A 26,282-nucleotide genomic window follows, 5' to 3' on the forward strand; every position below is an offset into this window, starting at 1 on the left:
ATACTATATAATAAAATTCGGCGGGAAACTTGACTCGCACGGTTTTATTGTTTATTTTTACATTCTGACCACTGACAGACTGACGATCTAGCTGTTTAACTGTTTAACGAAGATTTTAAAAAATTACAACTTTATTTGACGAAAAAACAACTGATATGGATAATTCTTTGGTTTTGACTTCAAGGTAAGATATAATTTAGTTTTTGTGTGTCTTTTTCAACTGTAGCTTTGATTTTTACTTATAAAAAAAGTTATTTTAATGTTTACTTAACAGGGAAAATTTACCCGAAAATAATGATGAAGCTGTCAAACAAGTTGAATCGAGAAAGTTGGTAAGTGAAGGAAAAGTATTTGCTGCTGAAGGACAATTACACAAATCGTTAAAATGTTTTCAACAAGCTCAAAAACTTTTTCCTTCTGACAAAATTCTTGCAAAAATTAAAAAAATTGAGGTAAGGAAAATATTTAACCGGCAGCGTGGTGTAATGGTCCAGTCTGGAAAGTAGGGTAGTTTTCGACGAGATCTTATGCGTGCAAACGTAAAAAATGGCGTGGCCGTGCACGCGTACTACGATTTTCGGTCTACACGTGCACTCGTGATTTATATGTTGGCGTGCTTTAGTTAAATCTGGCTTAAATATACAAGGCACAAATTTTTTTGAAAACCAGGCGTGCAAAACGTTAATTTCAGTCGTGCATTTTTTTCACCGAAAAAAATCTCGTGCGTGCACGCTGCCCTACTTTCCAGACTGGGTAATGGTAAGAACACTTGCTACACTACCATGAGGTTTTAGGTTTAATCTTCACTGCTCTCATGCTGTAGCGCCCTTAAGTAAGGTACTATAAACGGTATAAACTACTGCTCAGCCAGCACTTAATCAGCAGCATAGTTGCCGGGCAATTATAGTCTCTATAATATTCCAAACTGCCACAGGCAACTTGAGACTGGGTTGGAGTAACTGATGTTACTCTTTGTTCAGGTCGCGCATTCAACCTTCCTACATCGAGGATAAATTTATACCAAAAAAAAAATTTCTGTTGTTTGTATAAACTTTAATTTTTAAATTGGGTTATAAATATAAAAGTATTTATATTTTATTTTTTAGGAAGTGATTGCTGAAGATGAAGGAGAAGAAGAAGACGATTTTGGGTATATTCAACTTGATAATGATCTTGTGATTTTCAAGAAATTGGTACAAAAGTTGTATCCACACCAGGTATAATTTTACTTCTGAACTTATTTTTTATGAAATTTGATTAGTCTAATTTAAAGTATTGTATGGTTTTTCGGATTAAAAAAAAATGATTAATTGTATATATGTATATATATATATGTATTTATTTTTAGATTGATGGAATAAAATGGTTTTACAATCTTTATAAAAACAAAAAGCAAGGTGGAATTCTTGCTGACGATATGGGGTAAAATTTTTTTTTTAATAGTTTTAAAATGGTTTTAACTTTGAAATAAATTAATAAGAAAATCTTCTTTATCAAAACCTAAAGCTTTTAAATATTTTGAAAATTTTTTATTACCAGACTTGGTAAGACGATCCAAGTAATTTCATTTCTTTCTGCGATGTTCGACATGAATGCTATTAAAACAGTTTTGTTGGTTTTACCATTGTCACTTATACCTAACTGGACTGCGGAGTTTGACAAATGGGCTCCTGGTATAAGAACTGAATGTTACCATGGGGCACTTTCAAAAAGAAGACATGTAAGTATATATATACTAATTTTTGTCTTAAAAGGTCAGTAATTATTTTTGGTAAAAAAATAAAGTCTACGTGCTTTTTTGATGATAAAAGCTGACTTTTTGTTACTTCTAGCCCAAAGATGCTTTGATATATAATAAACTATTTGATGCTTCTGTAATGTTTTTGAATAATTTAAGTCAATTTTTTGTTAAATTTATTTTAGATTCTACAATCTTGCCAAAGAAACAAGAGTGTATGTATAACTACTTATGGTTTAATTGTAACAGCATGGGAGGCATTAGGGCACAGGTTAGACAAAAGGGAGCATGTTTGGGATTATATAATTCTGGACGAAGGTCATAGGATTAAAAATCCAACCAAAACAACTAAAGGTCTTCATAAAATTCCTTCAAAAAATCGACTAATTTTAACAGGTAAACTAATAATATAGATTGAAAACTTAAGTGCAGTCTTTAGGACAGGATATCAACTATTGTTGATAAAATATATATAAAGCTTTTATCATTAACAGTAAATTTATCCATTTTTTAGGAACTCCTGTTCAGAATAAAGTTCGGGATTTGTGGGCGTTAATGGATTGGGTTTTGCAAGGTTCATTGTTGGGATCTCAGAAAACTTTTCGGTCAGATTATGAGATTCCAATCGAACGTGCCAGACAGAGAGTAAGTAAATTTGTTTTAAACCAAGTTACAAACTACTTACACTTGTGCATTTAACATAACATTTTTAGGTAAAAACGCTTAAAACTAATTTTAAGTTCAAGTGAAATGTGGTTTAGTTTTTTGTTATTTAAATATTTTTTTTATTTTTAAAGTGTTTTTTTTTTGTAAAGGATGCTTCTGCAGGTGAAATTCATCTTGGTAACTCAATGGCTGAAAGTTTAAGAAAACTAACTGATCCTTTCATATTAAGGAGAACAAAGGTAAGAAAAAAGTTACATACACCTAACTAAAGTTATTCTAGAAATTATTTATAAAGTGTATGCACATTAAATCTTAATTTTATTAAAAATAAGTTTGGCCACATACCCATAATACAATTTAAATGATAAATGACAAATAGTTAAATTTAAGTAACGAATAATATGTACTAGAATGTAACTTATTTTTTTTGTCTAACTGTTTTATTTAGGATATGTTAAATTCTCAAGTATTAGCTGCCAAGAAAGCAAATAAAGGAACTGTGGACTCAAACCAGGATAAATCTGTGTTACAGAAACAACCAACTTTTCCTAAACTTTCTACTAAGAATGACTTTGTAATCTGGGTAAAAAGTTATTTTAACAAAAATATTTTTCTACTAATAATTAGTATTATAATACTTTTGTTTAATATTTATTTTGCAATTACACTTAAATAGTTACATGTTTTTGAAGGTGTATCTGTCTAAGATTCAGCAGAAAATTTACCAAGACTTCATTGAAATGGACAGTGTAAAGGATTTGCTAGCATCTAAAAGATCACCATTAATCTATTTGACGATCATCAAGAAAATATGCGACCATCCCAGATTGCTGTCAACTAAGGCATGCATGGAACTGGGTCTTAGATTCAGCAGTGATACGTAAGCAGTGGAAATTACTGTGTATTTATTAAAATTTTAAACTTGAAATTTTGAGTAATTTTGGGCATTTTTAAAAAAATTGCAAACTTGCATGTATTTTTTAGTATCTTTAGTATAAAATATTGATTTTTTTATACAAATTAAAAATTTTTCACTTTTTTTAAAGGTCATTTGACAACTTGAACTCAAGTGCAATTGAGGATTGTGCAGCGAACCGTATCGACAATGTTTCTGATGAAACTTTAATGGAAGAATCTGGAAAACTTCAGTTTTTGGTTCAACTTATGTTGAAACTAAGAGAGGAAGGGCACAGAACTTTGATTTTTTCCATGTCAAGAAAAATGCTTAATATCATACAGAGGATATTGCTGAATCGCAGGTTCAAGGTAGAAACAAGTTTGTTATGCAATCTTTCTTAAAATAATAAACTGTTTTGTTTTATCAAATTGTATTTACCATTATTCCATACTTTAGTATAAACCTGCGTTGGGGTAGTATTTAAAAACGTATTCTTGTTTTTTTATAAATAAAGCATATACAGAATTTTTTTTATTGTATGTTGGTTTAAACTGTTGACTAACTTTAAATGATATATTGTATTTCTAGATCATGAGATTAGATGGAAAGGTAACAAAGTTGGCAGAAAGAGAAAAAAGAGTGAGGAAATTTCAAGAGGATTCTTCTTATGAAGTATTTCTGCTTACTACTCAGGTGAATTTCTTGATTGCTGTGTATTGATTAGAATAGTTGGTTCTTTGGTTCGATCCATATTGCTTTCTATAGGTAGTAGTGCCTTTGAGTACCATAACTTACTTCTGTCAAGCCAAAACTTATCAGCGCATAAATTTGGCAACATTCTCAATAATATCCCAAACTGCCAATGGCACTTTATGACTCCGGGATTATGTTTAGGCATTAAATTGACCTTTCCACATCATGTGATACCGAATATAAACTTACACAAAAACTTTTTTAAATATTTTAAAAGGTTGGGGGTGTCGGTCTAACACTAACAGCTGCAGATCGAGTTATAATTTACGATCCATCTTGGAATCCAGCAACTGATGCACAAGCTGTTGATCGTATTTACAGGATCGGGCAAAAAAAGTAAAATTTTTACAATTATTTATTTGGGTGTTTAAAATTTTCAAATTAATGTAATTTTTATAATGAAAATTTCGCTTAGTAGTTTCGTGCGCTTTCTTAATCTCTTTAATTTTTGGAATTGATAATTTTAAAAAAAAAATATATTTTTTTGTTTAGGAGTGTAGCAGTTTATAGATTAATAACTTGCGGAACAGTTGAGGAAAAAATTTATCGCCGTCAAATCTTCAAAAGTTCGGTCATTCAACAAAGTGTTGGTGGAAGCAAGGACCCTTACAGGCAAGATATTTCTAAAATAATGAAAAAAAAATAATTAAAAGATAATTTTTTTAAAAATGCTGTTTTTTTATTTTTAGATATTTTACGAGCCAAGATTTAAAGGAGCTGTTTATCCTCGGTAATGTAGAGTCCTCGGACACACAAAAACAACTAGAGGAGCTTCACGGTAGTCAAAGAAATCTGGAGGAAAAATTACAACAACATATTAAAGATATTCATCAATTAAGTAAGCATAAAAAAAGGCAAATCTGTAATGTAAACTATCTTAAATTTATAAATTCAACATTTACAAAGCCTGTTTTTGTTTATAAAAAATACTGAAATAAGTTTGTATATTATGTTATGTAGACATGTGGGGAATAAGTGATCATGATCTGATGTTTAGTAGAAAAGCTGATGATTTTGATTATGAAAATGAGATGACACAAAATTATGATAACATGGTTAGTTTGTTTTTTTTAACTCCACCTATAACGGCTTAGCAATAAATGTTAAGAAGCTTTTATAATGTGTTAAAATAACATTTTTGTTGGATAACTTTATTTATTTGATTGTTTTTGCCTAAAAATATTTTTTTAAACGATTTCATTCGACTAAAAGGGCTGTAGGTGAAAGCTATTAAAAATGTTTTCTCTTTTTATTTTATTTTAAAAACTTTAGGTTTATTTTTAACTTTGTATTCAAGTCTTTATTATTGGCTTTATATTTAAGTCTTTATTAGTTTTATTTTTATGTTAAATCTTATTTTTATTTTGAATAGGTTGAACAGGCACAGGATAAACTAAAATTGGAATCAGATCAATTAACAGAAGCTGAACAAAGATGGGGAGCTTTTAATGAAACAAAACCTAAATTTGAGAATGAAAATAAATTTGATAATGAACGTCAGTTAAAAAAACCTGAGCATAGTGGAGTGTTTTATAAATTAAACTTTATGTAGTTTGAAAAAATACTTTTTGTTAGCCCTATATTATGTAAATAAATTTTTGTTCTTTTTTTAATATATTTTAGCTGTGTATCCTATTGAGGGTTTGACAGACAAGATAGCTCTTTTACAACTACCATCTTTTGTAAGTACTTTATTATTATGTATCAATTTTTACTTAGTTTAAGTGTTGTATGTTAGTTATGATACAGTGTCCTATGAAAGTACATTTTATTTAGGGAATTACCAAGGATACTTGGGATGAAAACAGCCCTCTTCAATCTCCAAAAAAGGTGATTTATTTGTTGTTACAAATTAGATAGGTAATAAAATAAATAAAGTTAATAAAAATATCAATGTTTTCAGTTGGATAACTCTTTCCCAATTGAGATAAATGATTCTAATGATGATAAGACCACTTCTAACAATCAGGTTTTTTAACTTATTTTTCTAACAAATTGCTTAAATTTTTTTCTTTTAAATCTTTTTATAATTTGTAAAAAGTTAAAGGCTTTAAGCAATGATCATCTTAATATATCTGACAATGAAGAAATGTTTTCTAATTCTACATTGGCTGCTGCTCCACAATCTTCATTTTTCAACAAAAAACAAGTAAGTTATATAGAATTTAGTTTTTTCAGATGTTACAGTTTTATTTTATTTTTTTGTATCATTGGAGTTAATTTAAAGTATAAAAAAAATTTAAATTTGTTTTTCAGAAATCAAATCAAAGTAGAATCATAGCAGAGGATTCGCCAATAACTTTAACCAAGAATAAATCTCTTCCTGATCTTGATGTTATAGAGGTTAACCTTACTGTACCAATTTATAGGGATTTATATACTAATATTTTTTTTTAATTTATTACTTTTGAATTTTTAATAATGTTTTACAGGTTGAAGAGTCGTTTGATTTATTCGAAGAAAATCTTGAAGAGTCTTCGGACAACGAGTCACTCGATGGCGATGGAGGTTGGAAATCTGCTTTCTCGGAACCTGTTGTGCATGACACATCAGATCAACCTGTTGTCGATGAGTCAGCTAGTTCAAGTTCTCGGGTTCATGACTTAGCAAATATTAGTGCACCATTTAACCAATCAACAAATAAGAGGTTAAGTGATGTAAGTTAATTTTATTAACTAAATAAAATAGTTCTTGAAGTCAAGTATTATTTTAATTAGGTTTTAATATTAAACAAAATTCAATTTTTAAATTAATTTGAAACCAGATTTCGGCCATTTCTGAAAATTCTCCTATGTTCGCCAGCAAACGACATAAACGTCAAATCATTGAATCTGATGACGAAGCACAAGAAGGTACCTCACCGTGACGTCATTGATTATGACGTCATGTTTTAACTATGGTTAAAAATATTTGCCATTAAAGAATTTTTTACAGAGTTAAAAACAAAATGTATATTTTATCATATTTTTACAGATAATGACGCCATAAATGATGGCAATAGTGACGTTAGTGACGTTAGTGATGACTTCAACGACGGAATTTCGATTGATGAAAGTGATGGAACTGACAACGACGAACATGACGTCACAAATTATGAAAGCGACTTTATTAATGATGAAGTATTAGAATTTATTTTTACCTAGAAATTTAATTTAATGCCAACTCAATAAAAATATTTTAACATTTTTTTAAAATATATTTTAGGCGAACATTTTTTTTTAAAATTACTTATTACTCCTATTTATTTCAAGCCCGAATCGAGTGTGACAGAAGACGCGAGTGACATTGACGTCAATCCGGACGACTTTGACTTTAACTTTGTCGGGTCACGTGATGAAAATACAACCGGTTCAAACCAGACCGAACCGGAAGTTGTTAGTAACCAAGTTGCTGAGGGGAATAATCTTAAGGAAACCAATAACTTAGGTGATGATGCCACTGCTTCTGACGTAGGTTCGTTTAATAATGACGACGACACAAGGACAAGTGATGACGTTGCGGAGGTTCGTGGTGACGTCATCGCACCCGACCTGGAAAGTAATTACATAGAGGACCATTCGATTCTTGACGGCTTCGCATACCATGCAAATGACGTAAGTGATGATGGAAGCATAAATTCAAAACATGGTGACGTCAATGATGACGTCACGTTTAATAATGATGACGTCACAAAGACAAGTGATGGCGTTGCTGAGGTTCGTGGTAACATCACCACACCCGACCTGGAAAGTAATTACATAGAAGACCCTTCGACTCTTGACCTCTTTGCATACCATGCAAATGACGTTAGTGATGATGGAAACATAAATTCAGAACATGGTGACGTCGATGATGACGTCACGGAACCGGCTGTTGAATCTGACACAAGCTTTAGCCAACTTGTATTTAACCTAGATGGCTCGATCAGCAATGACGTCAGTTATGTTGGTAATGACGTAACAAATGATAATGAAAATGACGTCACCGGAGATCTAAATAACAGCGAGGATGATAACGGGTTAGGAAATTTGATTTTGGATGGCAGCGATGTTTCTCTAGAATTTTAGAAAAAAAAACTTTAAATTTATTCTTTCTTTTTGGAATTCTTTCTTTTTGATATTCTTTCTGTTATATTGTTCTTGGGTGATTTCGTTTGGATAAAAACTCTTGTATATTTGCAATACCTATTTATTCACGATTCGCAATAAATAACGCTAACACATAAACATATACGATTTTATCTACAAGTAAAATATTCTATAGTAAGTAACTTTTTTCATCTCCAGAACATACAACCCAAAAAAACAATTTTTGTTAAAAAAAATAGATAAAAATAATACACCAGCAGAGAAATTATGTTTTTACTTGGAATATATCCATAGAGCATAGCGAAGTAAGCAGAGGACAACTAGCATATAAAACTAATGTAAGTAAAAGTTGTCTGTAAAGATCAGTTCAGTGTAATTCTAATACGAAACCCAATTTAAAAAATTATTTTTGTAGTTTTTATTATTTAACTTTTTTAGCAGATTAAATTAAGGCTGCATTTATATGCTTTTTATTGATTTCTATGTAAACCTTTTTTATGATCTTTGTTTTCTATTATGACGACATCGAAAGTTTTGTGCTGCTTGTTTTGCTTTCAGCTGGTTGCGTTTTAGTGTTAGTAGTTGAAGGTAAACGGTTTATTGAAAAATCACCTAAAGTGTTTCCCATGCCGGTAAAGTTTAATAAGGGATTTAATATTGGGATGTTATGTCCAAAACGGTTGAAATTGGAAAGATCCATTTTGCCAGGGATTGATGCTAGCTAAAACAGTAAGCACGTTGTTTACCTAACATTACTTTATTAAATATACAGACTTACACATTTTAGACAATCATTTTATTAAAATATTACCGTTGATGGAATAGCTTCCTTTGTTTTGTGATAAACACTGGGGTTAGGAAATATGAAGGGCGTAGCAGAAGATTTTATTCCATGTTCTTTTTTCGTTAGCCGACCAAAGTGTTTTACTGGTGAAACCTGACTGAGGTTTATCGTCGTCTGATCGGCGATCATTTTATTCATGATTGCTTGTGAGAACATAGGAACCATAGCGGGATGATGAGGAATAGAATACGGGGAATGTCGATGGAGGTTTGTGTACAAATCGGACGCCATATTGTTATTTGATGTTCGGCTTAAACTGACAAAAGTTGGCCACAACGGCGATTCTAAAAAAAAGCGATATTAAAAATCTAGTAAGTTTACCTAAAAAAGTCTGCTAGACTGCTTACTTTGTCTTGCTTTCTTACACTTTAATTTAAATACATTTTAATGCAAAACATGGTAAGACAACAAGGTCAAAAAGGTTGAAATGGGTTTTCCAGTATTTTACTGCAAAGGCACCAATTATTGACTATATTAAATATTCAAAGTTTTTACCTAGTCGAAAATTTTTAGCGGTTGCACAGACCGCTTCTTTTTGTTTAAGTAAATGTTGCAAATGGTTCATAAGCCTGACCCTCAATGGGTTTTGCAAATCCATTCCTTCCATGGTCATTAAATAACGAGCAACTTCTGATACACATTCACGAAATCCGCTACTTTTGTAGTCAGTTCGCGAGCTCAAATCGTCAAAGTAGCCTAAAAACAAAATCTTATATTTATTTAATTTATATTTTGCGTATTAAACGATATATAAATTAATTGTATTATTCGGGTGCAAGAAATTACTTTTGCAATTTAGAAATAATATTGGCATCAAACGAAATTTTAGTCTGACTTAAATTTCGGTAATTTACCCTTGTTCATTGCACTTTGTAATATTTTTAAATGTTCAACGGTTAGTTGCAAAATTTCTGCCTTTTCCAACTTTGTAGAGCCTTGTTTCTCATATGCAGTTGGTACCATTCTTCTTAGCTCCGATAAACAATTATTAATTCGGTCTCTTCGACGTTTTTCTATAATCTAGATAACAAAAAAAGTTTAGAGAATAGGTGTTTAATCATAATTTAGGTTAAGTTCCATTTTTTTTTAATTTATTGCAAACTTGCATTTCTTTAAAAAGTTAAGCGTTGAAAAACACAATAGTCCATTTGTTGTTGTTTTTTTTTTTTTTAATTTAAAAATAAAAACGCCCTTGTAATATTGTCGTGCCTATAAAAGTACCCTGTGTTCAAAATAAACAAAGCCGTAATTGTTTTTTTTTCGAAAGTAACTTGCCAAAAGCTTTTATGTTCGAGCTTTAAAACAAATTAGCGAAACTGTCACTTTTGGTACAGGTTTATCGTTTTAGTTTTATTCAAAGTCAAAAACCGGGTCAGTTAAAGCAGTCATGGTCCATATACAGACACAACAACGACATTATACAACTGGTTTTAAATAATATGGTAAAAACATTTGCAAAACAATAAAGTATTTAAAAAAAAGAAGATTCGCTATAAACAACTGTTAAACATTTATATTATTTAAACAGTTAAAATTTAAAATTTTGAGTTCAATTGAACTAAAATTTCTAAAAAATCAAAATGGCCGCTTATATTTTAACTAAACTTTAATTTACATTTTAACTATTTTATTTACGGTTAAATTAGGCAGATAAAAGTTTAACTACGGTATTTGTGGGACAACGCGTAACGATCTTTTGTTTAATTAAGTAACCAATGATCAATAAATATCAAGTTACTTAGCCAATGCTATTAAATAATGGTAACTAACTACAAGTAGTAAATAAAGTAAATCGAAAAAACATAAACCGATTTCAGTAATTTTGAAATAAGCTTTTGATAATGATTTTACGCTGCATTTAACCAACTTTTCACTTAATAATGTATTAATATATTGCGCAGAAAAAGTTAATTTGGTAAATATTTGTAAAATAAAACTAAATATTTTACCCCTCTTCTTTTCTTTCGTGCAGTTGCATGTGGAGGGCGAGGGTAGGACAATGAATGATTGCTGGAAGATATTAAAAAATCAGTTCGTCAAATTTCATATTTTATTAACAAAATCACATTGCAGATCTTTACATGTTACCAAAATAATAAAAAGTTTAAATACAGATTTAAATTAACATAACATTAACTAAACGTTACCCCGTTTTTACTTTAGCTTCCACTAATTGTTCCTCCTCGTCTTCCTCCATCTCACTTTCACTAAACTCGTTTTTCATCGTATTTGTAGTTTTTTAAATAAATAAATTTGTAAAAATCTAAAAATAAACAAAACTTGGCCTTGCAATTTCAATTTTGATATTAACTCTGTATAAAACGGGATTGTTTAACTTGATATTTGCTAGTGCAACTAAATCCCTTTAGTTGCTTTAAAACATTAATGAAAAGTTAACGTTTAACTAGAATTATTCACTTCCTCTAAAAACAAATTCCTTTAACTAGATGGATTGATTACTTTGTTCGACCGTTTGTAACACCGCTTTTATATATAGAACCCATCGGTCTTTATTTGACTACTTTTCCTTTTTTCAAGTTCTTTAAAAAAAATTTTTTTGGGATGCTTAAGGAGAGCTTTAAGGTGATTTGTCGAATCTTAGCAAAATCCCGATCCGGCCTCTGTCGTTTGTTAAATTGATATATCCCGATGAATAATGATGTACCAGTAACTTCTTGTCGCCATACCAGTACTCGAAGTCCGAGCATTGGGCCAGACCGGCGTCCGTAAGTGTTCATATTTCGATGAATGTTCGGGACCGCTGTAATGGATATTTTTTGCCTAATGGCACTCGAGAAAGCACTTAGGTTCGCATTTCTCACGATGGGGGCGCGCGGCTGAAGCCAACGTGAACTTTCGTGTGTCGTCGGCGTAACTCGTCAACAAAAGCCTCTTAAAACTTATCGCGACAGAGGTGCGACCAAACGGCCACAGGCCTAAGCCAGCGATAAAGCTGTGCTTGCTATAAGGCCATCCTCACCAACGCCCGTGGCGACACACAAGCTTTAGAGAGTCGTGTGAACGAATCAAAACATAACGAGTACTTATGTATGTACGAGAGAGGCTAACAGCGTTCGACTCGGATATGTAGGTGTGTGTATAAGGGTCGGAGAGTAACAACTTTCCCACGGGCGACGGTGCTTTCGCTTTGTTTGTTTATATTTCGGCTTTGTGCGGTGCTGGTTTAGCCCTTAAATATTGCAGCGGCCCTATCAATTGAACAACAAACGGTATACACACCAACATTTCGGAGGAAGCTTGTTGTTGCTGTTGTTTTAACGAAGGAAAACACAATAAGGCTTTGCCTTAGATCCCCGGCATTAATCTTCGGTTAATGGAAATAGCTTATACAGTGAAGTTGTATTTTCACACCACGCAGTTGCACTTACAATTTAAACAATTCGTTTCGTTTAAGGTAGGCCGACAAGGGGCAACTTTCAAGTAGTAAAATCATGACGTAATGATAATGCAATATTTTAATCTACACTATAACGTAAAATAAAAGAAAACTTGGGGTCAACACGGGGCCCTTACCATTTAATCAAATCGCAAGTTTCGTTTTGAAAAGCATATTTTTTTCAATATTTGTTCAGGCGTTTAATGTAATAGGTTAACTTTGGACCTAAACGCAGGGTTTTCAATTTGTATTACCATAACCAACACGGTATCGAACTCGGAACCTTGTGGGATTATGTGATGCCCAGTGCTTTTGCTCACTGCGACACGATGCTGACTAAAATTAGAATAAAGTTAAAATATTTTTGTTGCTTTTAAATTTAAAAATAGATAAGGCACTAAAAAATCTGTGTTTGGTATACAATTTTTTTAATTAGAAACAAAAAATAGTTCACAAAAGCGGGTATTTTTTATTTTGATCCTAAATGTAGCGGTTGCTGAAGACGTTTTATTGTTATTTAGTTGCAGTAAAGAAAAATAAAAAGAACCACTTTATAAAACTTTATTACTTCTGTATTTTAACAGATTTACAGTATATTTAATAAAACAATAATAGTTTCTAAGCAAGCAATGATAGCTTCTACAAAACGTCGATTTAATGATTTCTCAAAACTAAGAGGTTGGTGGGTTAGTTATAGTTTATTTTAAAAATTGTAACTACCTGACAAAGACAATAATACAAATAAAAAAAAAATTTTATAAATTGATTTGTCAATGTAAAGTAATCTTAAAAGAATGCTTTGCTATAGAATCAGATGGGAACAAGCCCAGGATCTCAGGTTTTTACCAAATTCTTAACTTTAAAGTTTACATGATAAAATATTATTTTATAAAGGTGTAGATGCAAAACCCGGAAGTTTTTGGGATGCTGTAGTTATATCAGCTGCTGACTATGCCCAAAAAGAAGTTTATGAAACTCAGATCAATGGAAAACTCAAAAATGGAGATCTTCCTCTTAATTGTCATTATCTAGTTGTTGCTGACCCAGCTGGATATAAAATAGGTAAGTAAAATTTATTTAAGTATGAAGTTAAACTTACTTCGGCAGCGTGGTGCAGTGATAAGAACACTTGCTACACCACCATGAGGTCGTGGGTTCAATTCTCACTGCTGTCATGCTGTAGGGCCCTTGAGTAAGGTACTATAAACGATATGAACTCCTGCTGAGCCAACACTTAATCAGCAGAATAATTATCTGGCAATTATATTCTATATAATATCCCAAACTGCCACAGGCAACTCGAGACTGGGTCGGAGTTACTAATGTTACTCTATGTTTAGGTCGCGCATTCGACCTTCCCACATCGAGGAAAAAGATATATACAAAAAAAATATTATATGGTATTTTATGTCGGTATGGTTAGGTTAAGTAATTTACTTATTTTTTATAGGCCTATATATTTTATATATATTTAAGTCAGTTTGATTTTTTATATTTTTGTTGTGAATAGGTAATGGGGGTTCAACTATGGTTGTATTAGAAGCCCTTGAAAATAAATTTGGAGATCAATTTTCAACTAAAAAAGTTATCATTTTTCATGCTGGGGGATACAGTCAAAGGTTACCCAATGCCAGTGCACTTGGAAAGGTAAATGTAACAAAGGTTTTAATATTTTTTTGCTCATGCCCTAAGTGTAAAACGTAATAAGTTACTGAGGGATATTTAATATATACCATATAATAAAATTTTATTGTAAATCTTATAGTTTGGCATATCTAATATTTATTAAGCTAACAGATGTTTTATTAAGTGTTGGGCCTGGGCATATTATATTGTTATGGATTATTGGGCCAATTATTTCCTGTATTTCTTACTGTTATTGTATTAACATTTGATAACTTTTGTATTCTGCGCCATACCAACTAATTTCCAAACCTGTAATTTGGTTTATTATAACAGTAATACAAACCTATTTAATATAATTAGATTTTATATATTTGCAGTGCTGGTTTAAATAAGTCTAATTTACTAACATTTATACATGCAAAACTAACTTATTTTCATTGGTCATATATATTATTCCTGCTAATATTTTTAACAAAATATATTTATTTTGTTTTGTTATATTTTGTTAGGTGTTTGTTGCTACCCCAATAACAACACCAGTTTGTCAAATGCTTGAAATGAAGTTGGCATCTTACATTGACTTTCCTGCCAAAATTAAGACAGGGGGAGTCTTTGTTTGTTGTTCAGATACCTTGGAAGTTTATGATGACTTAAATTTGCCGTGGAATTTCTCCGATACAGGTTTTATGCAAAACATTTATTAGGCTATTATACATTTAGATTTTTTTTAAATTTAATTTTTTTATTAGTATATGTGATTATAAAAAGTACAGCCTACAAATCTTTTTTTTTCTAAAGGTAGTTTAAACATTTCTTTTTATTTATAGGTATAACTGGCCTTGCTCACCCTTCTTCTGTGACAATAGGCACTACTCATGGTGTCTATTTGCTCGATTATGATACTTCGAATCACAATGATGGTAAAACCCTTGTTCACAAATGCAGGCGATTTTTACACAAACCCTCTGCTAAGATAATGAGGTCCACTGAAGGCTGTACCTTCCAGTTAACCAATAAGGGTAACACATCAGAGCTGGTACTTACCGATAGTGCTTTTTTCATGGCAAGTGATGTTTGCAAAAAGCTACTGGAGTTTTACAAAGAGCATAAGCCCCTTACTTGTGAAATAGATGCATATGGAGACTTTTTGCAGGTAAGGTTTTAAAGTTAAACTTTTATATATAGCCTATTCTTTATACATTACTCTTGCGTATTTTATTATTAACAAAATCGAATTTATTTTAAGGCCTTGGGTATAGAATCAGATAATACTTACATCACCAATACTGCAAATGTTGTTTCTGAGACCACATCTCTTGTTGAGATGAGAAACAAAGTTTATAATGTGCTGAGAGGAACCAAACTTTCTGTTGTTGCACTTTCTCCCACTATTACACCTAATCAACCAAAAAAGGTTACTTCCCACTTTTATCATTTTGGAACAACTAGAGAATGCCAACAAATTTTAACTAGCGATTCAGCATTCTCTACCATCATTGGAAGTGAGCCATTAGCTCATTGTGTAGGCGTGCCTTACCGGTACACTTCTGATGATACTGGAAGTTTGAATATAACAGCGAATAATCCAATTGCTGGGGAGAAAATGGGTAAAGTTGAAAACCTTCCTTGTGTTATGGTGTCTGTGATTAATGCTTGTGTAAGTATTGGCCAGGCATCAGTTATTGAGTATTGTAGGTTACGCGAGTGTGTTTCTATTGGTCATGATTGCATTGTTTCCAGTTGTTCTTTACCAGTTAACACAATTGTGCCTTCACATACCTTTCTTCACACTATTGCTGTAAACCTTACAGACAAACTTGATAGTTGTGGTTTTGTTACCGTTTCTTATGGCATTGACGACAACATGAAAAAATGTACAACTTACAAAAACGCTGCTGATATTATTGAGTATTTCGGCAAGCCCCTAAGTTCTTTGTTTACCAATGCTGAGAAGGCTTTTGAGGGGTATGAAAACAGAAAATCAGTTAATCTTTGGGTTGCCAAACTTTTTCCCGTATGTTCAACAATGGAAATTTCTTCACAAAAAGCATGTGACACTGTCCATCTTATTCTTAAAAGCATCAAGGATGGAGTTAAATGCAGGTTGCCTGACACTCAGCTTATGTCAATGAGTGACTTACTTGAACATAAAAATGTGGAAGAAATGCTGAAATTTCGTCATCAACTGGACAAGGAGATTAGAGCAGCAGAAAGTCAAAGTATATTGTAACAACTAGAAAAATTTACAAGCTTCTTTCAGTAACACCTTTTTGCCATTTACTAACCACTTTCTCCTTTTATTTAATGTTTTCTAATTAATACTTATAAATGCAGTGGCTTAAATATAGATTTTGTTGTATTTTGAATTATTTGTATTAGTTTATTTTGAAGTAAAAATTAGTTATTAGTTATATAAATATGGATGAAAAATTTCTTCAGAACTTTATTATATATCTTCATTGAATGTTCCTTTGTGTATTATTGTATATAATATGTTAGAATCGTCATATATCACTTTAGCAAAAATAAAACGATCAGCAATACAATTGTATCTAATATACAATAAACAGCAGACATTTTGCTAGACATTGAGAAAGCTGATCGATATAGTCCAACAAAAATGGTTATCTAAAAAACAACTAAAACAAATGTCTATCTTGATAAATTTATTTTAAAAAGTTGTTTTTCACAAGTTTTGTCAATTGAAATTATTTATTGATATGCTACCGAATAAATAAAATAACAGTTTAGGTTTAATAATAAAAGGTTTTATATAAATTTAATATTTTTATAATGAAGATTTTGGTTTTCACCAAATCGATGCAGGATGTACTCATTTCAAGTGTTTTTGCCATCCACTTATAGGCCTACTTGTACCCCAAACTACAATATATTGCCATAAGCAACTATTTTGTTTATTAACATATGTTATATATTACAACAATTTTCAATTTGATGGTTTTATAAATCCCCTTTTATCTGTTAAAAAAGATTTTGTTTTTTGAATTTTGTTAGGTACTTCGCTTAGATCAGAATCTTTAGAGTTTAATTTTCTTGATTTTTTTGTTGTCTTTTTAAATTTTTTAGCAACTGTCCCAACTAAAGAAGAAAAACGTTCCGCCATTTCATCATCTGATATTGAAACGTCACTGTTCCTTGTTGCTTTATCTTCTTGTTTATTATTTGTGTCTTTACTATATTCCAGCATTAACTTTTCTATTACTTTATTGTAACCACCATATGACATTCTGGAAAAGCGAGAATTGGAACAAAGTTCATGGCTACTAAAGTTTTCGTACTTTTTTGTTGATTCATTCATTAAAGGTAAATCTAACTCCCAATGTTCACTTGAATATAGCGTTCGTTCGCTGTCTTCTAGTTCCTTGCGAGCTTCTTCAGTCAAGCAATGTTGCATAAATTTCATTTTTCTTACGTTCAAGGACAAATTAGTTCGGGCATTCTTTTCTTGGGTCATTTTTAACGGATTGTCTATATTTTAAACTGGTCCACAACGTTACCTATTTAGCTACTACTAAACGTAAACAAAATTTCTATCGCCGTACCACGTGTCTGGTCCGGACGTATGTATAACACGGAGCGCATCATGGGCGCGGATGTTTTTTATTAATGTGTGCCAAGGCGTTAAATTTCTTGGATTTATTTTAAAAGGGTTAAAAAAAACATGTCAATATGTAGTTCTAAAAAGATGATGCTACGTTATTACATACATAAAGTTTGATTAGATTATAATCTATAGAAGGAAGTGAAATTTTATGACTACTAAAAATTAACGTTATTACATACATACGTTATTACATACATAAAGTTTGATTAGATTATAATCTATAGAAGGAAGTGGAATTTTATGACTACTAAAAATTAACATAAAAATAACTTTTCAAATATTTTTGACAACACTAAAATAATTTCAAATATTTTTTTTTCTTTTTTTACGGGGTTTTGTTATCAGTAAAAGGGACTTAAAAATTTTAATGAATAATATTATAAAAAATAACTTTGTTTGAAAATATTGAAATGTACTACGATATTCAAAACAGAGACTTAAAAAATTAAGTTAAGTATAACAATACATTTTTTGTGTTTCAATTATAAATTCAATAACTAAAAAAGAAAAAAAAAAAACAGGATAAAGCCTAAATCTTTTAAATTTTAACAGAAATTTGTTCGGTCAATAAGAGAAAAAAAATTGTTGTTAGTAACCAACAATCTTGAAATGTTTTCAAGTAAGTTTATTCTGTCAATGTGTTTAACGTAAGACTAACTTTATTTGAAACTAACAAGACCGTTTAAATTAGAGAAAATCTCTTTAAAGATTTTTAAGTGGTTTTAATTTTTTTATAACTTTACCCAAGCTTTATCAACAATTTGTAATGTAAGGTTAACTTAAAATAGTAAGATTAAAAGAATATTTCTCTTGTTGTAAAAAATTATTTTTGTACTCACTTGGCTTTTGATATTTTATGTTAATTGGCCTGTATTATTATAAATATCAATATGGGTTTTTATGTTTTTATCTGTATTGTAATAAGATGCAGAATTTAAGAGAATAAAAAATAAAGGGACAGAAATTTAAGAAAAGCAAAGATGGAGTAACAGTATCTTAAAAAAACAAAGATCGCATAGACTGTTTATTTGTGTTTAGGTCAACATTATTTTGAAAATAAAAGGGCATTTTTTAGAATAGGGTAAGGGTAAGTCTGGGTTAATAAAAATATTTTTAATCAAATGATAGTATCCCCAAATAAACAGTCTATGCGGGATTGTGTTTTTAGATTCCGTTTATTCTTTATTACTTTTTATTAATTTCTGTTCCTTTTTTTTCATTCTCTTGTTTTTAGGCAGCCCCGTTATGAACATGTTTAAAAATAATACGTTCATACGCTTTATGTTGTTCACTTTACTGGTCTTTTTTTAATTGTGTAAAGTAGTCATATAGTATCTTTATAATCATTTGTACTGTGTACACATTCCAAGAATGTTTATTTACGAAAGCAAGTACGTTATTTTGCTGGTCCGTTGGTCCGTTAACGGAAAACAAATCGTTTAAATGTTTTTACCGCAGGTTCTTAATTTATTAAGAGTTTAAGCTGGTAAATTAAAATCAAAACCAAAGTAAAACTAAAAAAAATGAAATTATGTATAACAAAAAAAATTTTTTGATTTTATTAAAGGGTTGAAATGTTTTTTTATAGAATTATTGATAATTATCTTATAGCTATGTTACCTATTTCAGTTATTCAATTTTTTGATACCAAATTTTTTTTGCAAAACATTGAAAAAAATAAGTTATTATGCAATTTTTTAAATCTTTTTTTTAATATTATAGCGCGGTTATTCCTGGCAACCCACTGTAATATAAAAACTTTTCTACAAAACTTTAAAAAACTAAATTGTTTGGCCACTTTAAGATTGACAACAAAAGATTATTATAAAAAAAAATTTTAAATTATTTTTTTGATATTATAGTGCGGTCATTCCTGGCAAACCTACTTTAATATGAAATCTTTTTTTTTAAACATTGACAAAATCACATTGTGAATTCCATAAACTTTTATTTGCAAATTATTCTGGACTTTGTCAAAAAAAAACAAGTTGGAATAAATATGCCTATTGTTGTTTGAAAAAGAACTATAAACATTTTTATGCCTTCAGTATATATAGGAACAGTCAAGAAAATAATAACTACTGCCAAAAAAATTAAAAATGGCTAAAGATTATGAATCTAAAAAAACAATTAAACCAGTACTGTTCATTAAAACAAAAAAATTACCAAGTATGTCGTCTAAAAGAAAAAAAAGACGAAAAGATAGCAGAACCAATAAAACAATGTGAAGAAAGAACACCTCTACTGGTACTACAGAAAACAATGTCCTAGAAAATTATCCATTTGGTAACCCATCAAAATTATTGAAATATTAAACATTGGGCATCAAAGCTGTTATATTAGAAAAAAGGGCACTGAGTTATTAAAATTTTATCTTTTGCTTGAGATAAGAATTTTTGGGATATATTCCTGCCATAAAAATGAATGTTAACCCAAGCTGGAAGAATGAGAAACTACTTAAAACTGCTGACTTGCTGCAGTGGTTCCAAGGTTGAACATCGGGCGTTAAAAAAACTTGAGGTTCTTCAAAAAACTTGGACATCCTGCTGCTATGCTCCAAGGTTAATATGGCTTATTTCTACCACATTAAATAACTGCTAGTATACAAACAATTTATAGACAATAAAAGATTATTCAAAAAAAAGAAATTTATTAAACTGTTCTTTTTTTTTGTGACCAAAGCTTAATGGGCACAATGCTTATCAAAAAAGGCAATTGAAACAAAACGAAAAATTAAAGATGATTGAAATATTTGTCAAAAAGAATCTGTGAAAAAACAAACATTTATGAATAAGACAAACATATAGAATTGTCTATAAATATCATTCGGTCATAAGCTGATAAACCCAATTAAAAGAAAAAAAAGATGGTTGAAAAAGGCAAATATATAAATTTGAACACTTAAAAAAATTAAGAAATCTCAAAAAATGATTTTGCAAAAAACAAATGGATTTACCATTCGTGTTTATGTTGTGGTCATTCAAGGCGTACCCAACATAGCAAACACCCAAAATTACTCTGTTTATGGCATAATTTATCACCTATCATGCCACTTAAAGTCTGTAGCTAAAAAATACAATAAAATAAAAAAAATTGCATAATGTCAAAAAAACAGCTAAAATAAGCTGAAAAAAAGCTAAAAAAAATGAATTAAGTATCAAAAAAACTAAACTCTACATAGCTATAAGCTTTAAAAATTTAGGAAGTAACTCACCTTACCAAAGATAATCGATGATAACAAACTTAACCTGTGTTAAAAGTTTTTAACTGATCAAACCCGTTTCATTGGGTTTATTATTAGAATTCGTATGCAGAACTGGGCTACAGGCGTGTCACGAAATAGCTTACTTGTTTTTGTAAATAACATTCTGGCATGTGTGTATGGTAGGAATGATTGTAAATGATACTATTATGACTACGGCACACAATTAAAGAAGAGGTCGGTAAATGTGTATGCCATTAAGTGTAAGAAGTATTATTTTTAATGATATTTATTATAATAAATCCCACACAATTAAAGTTAAAAAAATTTATATTGTTATTCCTAATAAAGTCACCAAAATAACATGAAATATTAAGACTGAAGTACATTAATAAATTGTGTTAAAATGTACCAAATTGTATTGGGTAAAATTATTGTTTATTATTTTTAAACTCTTTAATTATTATAAGTGAAAACACTAGTTGAAAACTTTTTTGTTAATTTTTTATATTTTTAATCTAATAGTTTAATTTAAACTAAAAAAATTTAATTTAAAAACCTTAATACAATTTTAACTAGTGTTTTTACTGATTTTTTGATTTATATTTTTAATTTTAAATAACCTATTAAAAAATCAAATTTTTAAGTATTATACAGATTTTTTTAAAGATTGGGGTGTGTTTAATAAACTGTTGCAGACCACTGCAACATGTTGTGTTTTTAGGCGTCTTTACAAGTAAAAATTAAATGATTATTTTCATCGCCAGTCACTGTTAAATGTGTCGAAAACACTTTTTAATTCTTTCTGGTTTTACTAAAATTCAAAAGTTCTAATAACAATGATTAGGATAAGCAATTGGTAAGCGCTTTTTTTAACAAAACTTTTAAATATCTTAATTTTTTTCTTGTACTTAAAAAACATAGTTAACATTTTCTTAACTACAGATTCAGACATAACATGATGCCACTAAATGCACCTTACAGTTTTTCTATTTTTTTTAGCAAATTTTGCAAGAAATAAATTTTATTTTCTATATTTGGTAAGCATTTAAAAGATATTGGGTTTGTAATAGGTATTTAGATAAATTTAGGCACTTAAGAGTAAACTACATTATATATTTAAATAAAGAAATGTCTTATATTTGTTTTAAATTTTAGACAAACTTGTACATTTGTCGTCAATCTGTAGAATTGTGCAGTCATTGAGATCGTTTACAGCTTTACCTATCTTTAAAATTTCTAACAACAATGTTAAAATCAACTGGTAAACTCTTTTATCAATGAATAATTTCTAAGAAGCTTTGTTTTTTATTTAACTTTGAAACATTAGTGATTTTATTTCTTAGATGCAGAGCCAGATAAATCATGATCCTACTTAATTCTTGGCCTGCAGATATATTCTTTTGGGAGTAGACCTTTTAATTCAAATAGGGGGTAAGCATTATGACTAGAACTTGTTTTTACAACTTGTTGTAGGCACCTATTAAATTGACTTTGGGCTTAAAAATAAACCATCGGTAAGCAATATTTTTCCAGTAAAAAAAAACTAAATCACTTAAATGTTTTCAATATTTTTTTAGCAAGTTTGAAAAGAAACGAGTTCTGTTTTTTTAAATGCGAAAATTTGGGTAAGTGTTAGAAGATATCAGTTTTCTTATATTAAGTTTGAAGTATCTATTTGAACAAATTGGGTCAGTAAAAGTAAAGCATTATAATTGTTTTAAATGTTGGACAACTTCTACATTTGTTTATCATTCCTAGAAATTGTGCGGTCATAGAAATCGATCCAAAAAATCTAGTTTGTTTTATTGTTTTTTTTTATATTTTTAATTCTAAAAGTAAAATCTCTTAATTAAAGTACACCAAACAAAGCTTGCATCATCAATGACCTTAATAAAATCTCGACGACCCTTGGCACAGCAACTAACGTTAAATGGAACTAAAAGATCAACCAAAAGAGGTCAGTTAAAAAAATCAAAAAATTAGTAAAAAGTATACTAGATACAACTAATACTCTTTTAATATCGATTACCCCGACCAAATATTAATTCATTTCTATTATTGCTTCTAGATTCTCTGGACATTAAAAAATTGCCTTAGTTTTGTCAGAATTCTTTAAACAACTCACTTAGCTCAAACTTGTCATTGCCACGTTTTTTACACCTACAGTCTCAGTTTTTAGGATGTCAAATAAAAGTTTATTGAAATCTACAGAATCAATCGTAAGTTTGTTAAAAACATTTCAAAAAATAAAATTTTTTCTTTAACATTTACATTTTCTTATTTCAACCCCCATTTTGTTTCCAGGGTAACAGTAAGAAGCCACTACCCCCGCCACCTTTCCCCCCTTACACTCCCAAAAGGAACAGCATAAGAACAATGATTTGTGGTAAATAAGGACAAAGTTTGTAAAAATAATTATTTAACACTGGATTCGTGGGTTTGTTAAAAATTTTTTTTTTTTAATTTTACGATAAGGGGCCACTACCCCTGCCACCTTTATCTTCCCCAAATCAATATTGTTATAAAGAATGCCATGCCCCCAACTTCATTCCTACAGAAGAACAAGACGAATATAGGGGTGAGGAGATTTTACCCCTTTCCCCTTTATATCCTAGTAAGGAAATTTTTACAAAAAGGCTCAAAGTTTGTTATTTACCACTTTAAACAAATAAAAATAAACTTCTATTTTAAAGCTTTACTACTACATCTTAAAAACCCCCATTTACACCAAGAACCCAACCCTCATATAACTTGGGCAAGCTCTAGCGTGAACCAAACTTCGACCATTAGACATTAGTCAATGGGTACACCATGTAGAAAACAGTCACCCCCAGTGAAAAGATGATAACAGCAACCTTAACCTTATGGTAAACCCTATGGTAACCTTTTGGTACCAGAAGGTAACGACTGTCCTTGGATGTAGCAATTAGGACCAAGAGAAAAGGTAAGGCATAATATGAAGATATAAATATTAGTTGTTGTAACATTTATTTAAAAAATCAACCAATTTTATTTTCTAAAGTTATTTATTTTTGTTTTTAATAACAGGGCACAAAATGAACGCTGTGAAATCATGATTCACAAAACAACCACACTGCCATATCTGCCAACAAGTCATCATAAGCAATGGGTGGTGCTGACCGGTTCGAAACATTTACAAAAATAAGAAAACCAACAAACTGAAAACAAGTTAAGGTCGACAACTGCTTTATAGAAACAGTAGCAACATTTGCAAAGACCCTATTTTTATTCTTCACCCATGCTCCTCAACTATGCTAGGTTAACCCATTAAGCCCAGGGATTAGTGATGATACTTTAGGTCGCATAGCAACAGTAAATCGTTGATATGGCCTTATCCAAAAGACAGAAATGCAGATAAAGAAACCTAAAAGGTAAAATATCAAAACTTTAAACTTTTTGTTTCATTAATTTTTTTAAGTTTTAATTTTTTTTACAATTTCTATTTAAGGTAAGCATTAATTTAAGACTTAAATTTCCCATTCACAGTTCACACTTTTTTGAAGAATCATATTAAAAAGTTTAATTAATTCGAGCCATGTTTGATTAAACAAAAAAATATATTTTTTTAATTGTTTTTTTTTAATAATTTTTAATTCTAAAGGTTTCCAGGGTGACAGCAAGGAGCCACTACCCCCGCCACCTTCTTCCCCTCCACTCCCAAAGGAAATAGCATAAGAACAATAATAAGTGGTAAATAAAGACCAAGTTTTGTAAAAATAATTATTTAACACTGGATTCGTGCGATTGTTAAAAACTTTTTTTTTTAATTTTACAGTAAGGAGCCACTGCCCCTGCCACCCTTTCCATCAAGTTTTCCTGCTTTACTGCATATTAAGTGGTTGCCAATATTACCATCCAACAGTTGGTGCCAACCAGTTATCAGAGGCCAGCTTAATCATTCGAAAAACCATTTTAGCAGAACTGCCAGCCTTGCTTTTAGAAGCACTGCAAATGGTAAAGCGTTCTGGCTAACTTAATGCAGACAGTTATTGTAAAAAGATGGCATCACAGGTTAGAAACATAAAATATTTTCAAAAAATATACTAATAAAAAATGAATGTTTCTCGATTGGATTTTAAAATCAAAATTTTAAACTGTTTTTATTTATTCATTCAGGTTGTAGCATTTAACTTTTGCCAGTCTAACAACAACACAACCTGCTACGTGCCTGAATTTTATAACAGCATCGCTGCACAAGTCAGCCAAGCTTTCCACTAAACTGTAATTATTAATCAACGAACCCAAGTTGGTTCGAAAAGTCCCAAAGCAATGTGCACTGATTAACTATACCAACTAACTGTTTCAAGGGTTATGCCTATAAAATATTATAGCCTTCAAAATCATTATCATGTTTATTACTTTTAATGTGTTTGTTTTTAATTGTTCTCATTAAGTTTTATGCTTTATTAGGAGTGGTAACATATTTGTTTAGTGTTAGTGGATATGTTAACTAATATTTGTCTTTTCGTAGTTATTGGTATTTGTGTGCATTTTGTTTTGATTTACTTTTTTATTTTTGTTTTTATTCTTGTGTGTATATTTATGTTTTGTCAACTTTAGTAAGTTCATACAGGGGTTCTTTGGGTAGGCACTTAAACTGAGCTATGGGTAAACACTTTAGTAACCTCAAACAGGATTTCTTTTGGTAGGCACTTAAACCAAGCTATGGGTAAACACTTTAGTAAGCTTAAACAGAATTTTTTTGGGTAGGCACTTAAACTAAGCTATGGGTAAACAATTTAGTAAGCTTAAACAGGATTTCTTTGGGTAGGCACTGTAACTACGCTTTAGGTAGGCACTTAAATTATGCTATGGGAAAACACTTTAGTAAGTTTAAACGAGCGTTATTTTTGTAGGCACTTAAACTATGCTACGGGTGAACATTTTAGTTCAAACAGGATTTTCTTGGCAAACCATTATCTATCCGTGTTGGACAAAAATAAACAATTTATCGTTGATGGTTTTTTGTTGTCGTAAGTAGAAGTCGAATTCCGACCCTTAGGTCGACATTTAGACAAATATTTTCTTACACTTTCCTTGACGTCACTGAAAGTATCCGTTATCCGCGCATGCACTTTGCCTTTAGTATAGAGTACTCCAATCCTGCCTGTTAGATTGTAAATATTAACAAAGTGTGGGCCATATTATTAAAACTACTTTGCCGTTAGCTTGCGCTAAACACCTTTGCTATTTAAATATGTATGGTAAGCGAAGTGGTGTCTCTTTTTATAATTATAATATATGTCGAAATTCCATTTACCAAGAAGAATTTATATTACCTGAAACTATAAAAGGCAGAAGGCGAAGATTTTATTTTTTGTGTCAAATTTTTGCAACATTTTTGTCACGAGTTGCAAATAAAGCGAGCGTCAACAATCCAACAACCTGACTAAAATATTTTAAAAACGGTAAAAAAGTTAAAATGAATGTAAGGTTTTATTT

The 26,282-nt window shown here is 30.4% G+C and overlaps 4 protein-coding genes and 1 long non-coding RNA gene across 9 annotated transcripts; 3 read left to right on the forward strand and 2 right to left on the reverse strand.

Moving 5' to 3' along the window:
* Positions 1-70: 70 nt before the first annotated feature.
* LOC145743824 (DNA excision repair protein ERCC-6-like) lies at positions 71-8,362 on the forward strand. 2 transcript variants are annotated; one of them, XM_082561872.1, is made up of 26 exons: positions 71-184; positions 275-452; positions 1,107-1,217; positions 1,349-1,422; positions 1,540-1,720; positions 1,924-2,134; positions 2,253-2,383; positions 2,554-2,643; positions 2,853-2,987; positions 3,097-3,284; positions 3,451-3,670; positions 3,891-3,995; positions 4,273-4,391; positions 4,548-4,667; positions 4,745-4,893; positions 5,016-5,110; positions 5,428-5,551; positions 5,679-5,737; positions 5,832-5,885; positions 5,959-6,024; positions 6,097-6,204; positions 6,312-6,398; positions 6,488-6,712; positions 6,820-6,907; positions 7,029-7,174; positions 7,307-8,362. In XM_082561872.1, the coding sequence occupies exons 1-26, from the start codon at positions 156-158 to the stop codon at positions 8,099-8,101; spliced, it is 3,888 nt and encodes a 1,295-aa protein (XP_082417998.1). In that variant the 5' UTR covers positions 71-155; the 3' UTR covers positions 8,102-8,362. The 2 variants fall into 2 exon arrangements, with proteins under 2 accessions (XP_082417998.1, XP_082417999.1); XM_082561873.1 differs by having other exon boundaries at positions 6,103-6,204.
* LOC145743826 (hairy/enhancer-of-split related with YRPW motif protein 1-like) lies at positions 8,228-11,909 on the reverse strand. Its single transcript, XM_082561875.1, has 6 exons — positions 11,114-11,909; positions 10,916-10,976; positions 9,821-9,986; positions 9,462-9,662; positions 8,934-9,250; positions 8,228-8,843 (listed from the first exon to the last, which is right to left on the reverse strand). The coding sequence occupies exons 1-6, from the start codon at positions 11,188-11,190 to the stop codon at positions 8,637-8,639; spliced, it is 1,029 nt and encodes a 342-aa protein (XP_082418001.1). The 5' UTR covers positions 11,191-11,909; the 3' UTR covers positions 8,228-8,636.
* On the forward strand, positions 9,980-16,529 carry LOC145743825 (fucose-1-phosphate guanylyltransferase-like). Its single transcript, XM_082561874.1, has 6 exons — positions 9,980-13,041; positions 13,258-13,425; positions 13,874-14,010; positions 14,499-14,670; positions 14,817-15,142; positions 15,236-16,529. Exons 1-6 carry the CDS (start codon positions 12,993-12,995, stop codon positions 16,217-16,219), a joined length of 1,836 nt encoding a protein of 611 aa, XP_082418000.1. The 5' UTR covers positions 9,980-12,992; the 3' UTR covers positions 16,220-16,529.
* On the reverse strand, positions 16,382-17,564 carry LOC145743827 (M-phase phosphoprotein 6-like). The gene has a single exon (XM_082561876.1). It carries the CDS (start codon positions 17,462-17,464, stop codon positions 16,937-16,939), a length of 528 nt encoding a protein of 175 aa, XP_082418002.1. The 5' UTR covers positions 17,465-17,564; the 3' UTR covers positions 16,382-16,936.
* Positions 17,565-18,168: 604 nt separating this feature from the next.
* Positions 18,169-25,791, forward strand: LOC145741899 (uncharacterized). Of its 4 annotated transcripts, none has more exons than XR_014280946.1 (14): positions 18,169-18,233; positions 21,541-21,675; positions 21,819-21,856; positions 21,975-22,080; positions 22,163-22,250; positions 22,397-22,444; positions 22,675-22,776; positions 22,888-23,038; positions 23,124-23,205; positions 23,513-23,763; positions 23,868-24,211; positions 24,442-24,530; positions 24,616-24,851; positions 24,957-25,791. It is a non-coding gene; the product is annotated as an uncharacterized LOC145741899 (long non-coding RNA). The 4 variants fall into 4 exon arrangements; XR_014280947.1 differs by lacking the exon at positions 18,169-18,233 and adding an exon at positions 23,295-23,433 and having other exon boundaries at positions 18,549-21,675; XR_014280948.1 differs by lacking the exon at positions 18,169-18,233 and adding an exon at positions 23,295-23,397 and having other exon boundaries at positions 18,549-21,675.
* The last annotated feature ends 491 nt before the right edge of the window (positions 25,792-26,282 follow it).

This window comes from Corella eumyota, chromosome 2, assembly GCF_963082875.1.
Source record: "Corella eumyota chromosome 2, kaCorEumy4.1, whole genome shotgun sequence".
Lineage (NCBI taxonomy): Eukaryota > Metazoa > Chordata > Ascidiacea > Phlebobranchia > Corellidae > Corella > Corella eumyota.